Here is a 5,065-nt window from a genome sequence, read left to right as displayed (position 1 = left end):
AAGCCGGGGGGCTGTCACAGGAAAGCGAAACCCCGGCAGCAAGAATCTTCGGCGACACCACGCCATGATTATGTACCCATGCCAGATGCAAACATCATGATTGCGAAGGTCAAGATCGGCTCGAGATTGGACGTAGTACAACATATGTACTATTCCAATGCTAACAACATAAACTAATATAAGTAGGCATTTGAAGAAATTGCCCAGCTGATGCCTGTGTGCACGACCGTTGACTAGACCGGGTAAGAAGAGGCAGCTTAGACAGCAGATAACATTATCAGCTGGTACACATCGGATGAACAGTTAACAGACAGGATAATACGTACTTGGTTAACAGATTCTCTGAAAGAGTCTAGACAGCCCGTAACATCATGAGAAAATGCCAATGGTGAGTAGCCCCTCCTCCCTGATCTTCTTTTTTCCTTTCTAGAAACAAAATTTGCGACTAGTCAGAATAAACTGCAAGAAATTACATTTTCCTTACGGTCTAGAGAGTGGGGAGTGATTAGATGCTAATCCACGTAAAGATTGAGAAAAAAACATACAATTGTGAAGCTTTGGAAGGAATGCGGGCTTTTCCAGCCGGTCGCAGAAAGGAAAGCTGCACTCCAGAATCCAGATCACTCAAAGCCAAGTTCACATCAAAAGGAAGGCTCCAATGCTTTTTAGCTCACAAGCTAACAGCAACCAAAGATAATATCATCTAATATATTAATCAATATTTAGTACCTGCTACAAGCACCTGCACGGTGATTGTTTAGAGGATAAGTGACATCAAAAGTTAGTGATATTACATCAAAAGGAACAATATCATAATATATTAATCAATATTTTGTAGTACTTGCTACAGCAGTGCTTTTTAGCTCACAAGCTAACAACAACCCAAGATAATATCATACTACCTCCCTTTCAAGATTATATTTTGGAACAGAGGTAATACCATTATATTAATCAGTACTCCCTCCTATCCATATTACTTGTCGCTGCTTTAGTACAACCTTATACTGGAGGGGAGGAGTATTTAGTTACTTGCTACAAGCAATTGAAGGGTAATTGTTCTGAGCAAAACTAGAGAGTTGTTGCAAGCACCTGCACGAACCTGGAGCAGAGGCAGTGACACGATTAGTGAGCTAATTTAGCTGTCTCAAGTCTGCAGTTACATAAGTGTTTGGCACCCCCACCCCAACTGGGTCTGTTCTATTGAGCAGGTGACCTGATCTGACCATGGTAATCTCTTCTGAACTGCTTGCTACCTGATCCATTCACTTAGCACAGCACAAAATGTTGAACATCAAAAGAAACAATGACTATCAGACTATTAGTATTACTTGTACAGAGAATTAAGCAGTTGGATGCGCATAACAAGGTGCATGTGAATTAGTTATATCACTAAAAAAAACTGTACAATTTCGACATCAATCAAACAGAGGGCCAATCCCATGCATATCAAAACCAGATCTATCGGAAAATCCAATAGATATTGAGTTGCACTACAAAGAGGGTAAATTACAACAAAGGGGAATGAGTCATAGCTGATGCAGTGTCTTGTATACTCGGGCATTGTACAAGGTAAAAGCCAACATGGAAATACAGAGTAAAGGCCCTACGCAAGTATTCTCTTCAACCATGTTTTCTTTCATCCAATGCTAGCTGCTCATCTCCTCTGTATCAGCAAGCACAAACTCTGTGTACAGGTTCTTCAATGCTATCACGACCGTCATAATAAGGGGGCCTAATATTGCACCCTGAAAAAAACACCAAATGGTCATCTCAAAGTGAGTAATGGAAAGATCAACCCTCAGATGCACAATACAACAGAACTATGGTACAGTGGCATGTTCTCAGAGTAGCAGGATGATTCTTTGTGAATTAATGGACAAGCAGATGGTGTCAAAGTATGCACACATACTCCATAAAGAATTAAACAACATAACTGCTTTAGTACAGATCTGTTAGCAAACTATAAGAACATTTACAGTACAATACAGCTAAAGGTGCACAATAATATACGCATAAATGCAGTGCAAGATAGAGCGCAAACTTGTGGAGCAGAAAGATGTGTGGAGTTACATGAACACAGAGGAGAGCAACGGTGCAACTAGCGGGATTAGAAAAATATTTTTGTAGTGTGTATTGACTTGACTAGCCTGATTAGTGCATAAGTTTCTCTACGCTTAATAACTTGGCATGCAGAGGAAGACAGAAAATACTTGTAGCCTACAGTAAAACCTCTTTTAGTTGCATCTAAAAAAAAAGCCCTAGATTCTAATACCTCCTGATTTATTTATGAAAATACCATATAGGAAAACTCATGCAACTGAACTACAGGAAGTTCATTATCATGGCATATGCAAGTTTAAACTGCGAAATGCACCTAATAACACAAAAAAAGATAAGCCTAGAATAATATCCGTACCTCGAGAGCATTGGGAAATAATGTCATGCCACCGATTATGCTAAGGCCAGTCAGATACCCATTGTACCCAGGTATATCCTCCTGAATGACCGTGGTTCCATAATCCATGATCACAAGGTGTATCACTGTAACCATAACCGCGAGAACATATCTCCCTTCCGTCAGCAGTTGCGCTGCGGCAAATATTGAGGACAGCCATGCTGGTAGTATTGGAAAAAGTGCACTGATGATTGTAAACACAGTTGCTGTATACACAAAATGCACCTTAAAGAACTTGAGCAACAGCCATGTCAGGCATCCTTGGAATATAGCAATCTTGGCAGTGGCTAACAAGACACTGCTAATGGCATGGTCTATAACCTCGACGCAACGCTCCTTTACTTGTTTGGACACCGGTAAGAGGTCAATGACCTGCTCCGTTGCCCCGCTACCCTCAACGGTGATGAGGTAGTACAGCACCCACATAAAGACCATCAGCTGTGACACAAAATTGAGCACCTCTGCTGCACCAGAGAGAATGCGGAGAGCAATGGATAGCATCAAATTGGCACTACCACCGAGCACAGAGGTGCCGCTAGATAGCAGACTCTTCGCAATCTCCGTGCCCTGCAAAGCCAGGTCCTTGGCCTTCACTACTAGATCCTCCCTTGTGATTAACAGCTCCCTGAAGAATGAGTCCAGCTCCTTGTAGATCTCCAGCCACTCCCTTCTCTTCACACGCAGCGTAATGGCCTGCAGCTTTAGCGAGTACGGGTGCGGTCCATAAGTGATGAGCTCCTTGCTCTTGGCACCAGATGGGACTGATTGGCTGATCAAGAAGTGCTTGAATCCACTAGTGAAATCAGTAAGGTTGTATTGTACAGCCAATTGGTCTACCTGCTCCCAGACGGTTTCGACGAGCTTCCCTGAGTACTGCTCCACCAAGCCCGGGATGTCATTGTCGTCAAGCAACTTCTTGAGGCCAATCTTTTCGGAGTAGTTGCCATTTTCGACGTGGGACTTGAGGGACATGACGGCGTCCTTGCCCTCGAGTCCGATCTTGTAGGAGAAGAAGAAGCTGCCTCCTAGGAAGCCAGCAATCATGCCAAGCATGAGGCCGACGGCGACGAGGGTCCTGAGGTGGCGGAGGATGCCGCCGGTGAGGAGGAGCCCGCGGGACGAAGGTGTTCGACCGGAGATGCGGGAGGAGGCGGCACGGGGGATGAAAGAGGAGGGCTTGGGAGAGGCGGCGTAGAAGGCGAGGGAGACGCCAAGGAGGAGCAGCGCGGCGGCGGCGCCGAGGCGCTCGAGCAGGAGGAGGAAGAAGAAGGATGAGGCGAGCCAACGCAGGAGGCGCGGGAAGGACGGCGACGGAGGCAGCGGACGGCGCAGCAGCGCGGCGCGCGCGTCGGCGAGGGTGGCCGCGCAGGAGCGCAGAGCGGCGAGCGGGAGCGCGAGCACGGTGGCGCTGAACCCGCCGCGGAGCGGCGGCTCCCAGAAGGCGACGAGCGCGTGCTGCGTCTCGCGGAGCGGGACGGAGCAGAGCAGCGCCCACTGCAGCGGGCGGAGGAAGTCGGCGAGCAGCATGTAGAGGCCGTAGAGCACGAGCAGCGCCGTGGCGAGCCCCGCGTGCGCCATGGCGATGTAGAGCGCCAGGCGCGCGTCCGGCTCCAGGGACAGCCCCTCGGCCTCCGCCGGCGGCGCCGCCTTCTTCCCCGGCGGCGTGGGCGCGGGCTTGGGCGGGTCCTCCGCCTGCTTGGGGCGGCGGACGGAGGCGGAGCGGAACATCTCGGACCAGGGGATGGTGGCCTTGCAGGCCGCCGCCTGGTCGCCGCTGGGCACGAGCGCCATGCGGTCGACGGAATGCGGCGGCGGCGGTGGGGCGTGGGAAACCCTGGCCGCCTCGCCCGCTCCGCTCCGCCCGGCCCCGCGCCGGAGAGGTGGTGGAATTGGAATCGGGGACGGGGACCGGGAGGGAGGAATGGATTTGGTGGGTGATTAGCGCGGGTGGGGTAACCATAATTGACGATTAATTACTGGGGATTAATTTCTGTCGCCTTTAGGAAGGGGATGGGTGGATTTACCGGTTGCTAACTGGAGGGGCGGGGCGGTGACCATGCGGGGCCCGCGATGTGTAACCACACGTGGCTGCCCGACAGTGAAACGTTGGTTGGTCCGACAGCTGTGTCATGTCTGGTCTTTCTTGAGCTGGAAAACAAAGAAAACAAGTGCTCCTATTGTACTTTTTTTTTTGAAGTTTGTCCTTTTTAAAGTTTAATTTAAGTTGACGGAAGGGATTTTTATGGCAATGTAAAATATTTTAAATTCCAAATATGCTAAAATGTGTCGGCAAGGTTGGGTGCGCCTATGGGCTCGTGGACAATAACGACGCTGGTGTCTGCTTTGGGCCTGTGCGTTGGAGTTGGCCTAACAAAGTTTGGAGCATCTGACTAGAACACATCATGCCGACCCTGGATAGCCGAGAGGCCCAATATTGAAAATAGTGGCTCGTAAGCGAGTTGTTGCACGTTCACGAGCACGGCGTTGGTGACGATAGAGATGCATCAGGGGAGCAACACAAGGTCACATCGGTGGGGAGAAGTGGCGTGGTGAGCAGCAACGGGAACACGACGAGATTATGGTAGTGTGGCCGCGTACAATATTGTCATC

At 49.2% G+C, this 5,065-nt stretch overlaps 1 protein-coding gene across 1 annotated transcript; it reads right to left on the bottom strand.

The window, feature by feature from the left end:
- Positions 1-1,415: 1,415 nt before the first annotated feature.
- On the bottom strand, positions 1,416-4,374 carry LOC123157248 (uncharacterized). The gene is made up of 2 exons (XM_044575509.1): positions 2,417-4,374; positions 1,416-1,745 (listed from the first exon to the last, which is right to left on the bottom strand). Exons 1-2 carry the CDS (start codon positions 4,244-4,246, stop codon positions 1,647-1,649), a joined length of 1,929 nt encoding a protein of 642 aa, XP_044431444.1. The 5' UTR covers positions 4,247-4,374; the 3' UTR covers positions 1,416-1,646.
- Positions 4,375-5,065: the final 691 nt, after the last annotated feature.

This window comes from Triticum aestivum, chromosome 7B, assembly GCF_018294505.1.
Source record: "Triticum aestivum cultivar Chinese Spring chromosome 7B, IWGSC CS RefSeq v2.1, whole genome shotgun sequence".
Taxonomy (NCBI): domain Eukaryota; kingdom Viridiplantae; phylum Streptophyta; class Magnoliopsida; order Poales; family Poaceae; genus Triticum; species Triticum aestivum.
This window is presented reverse-complemented; position numbering and strand designations above follow the sequence as displayed.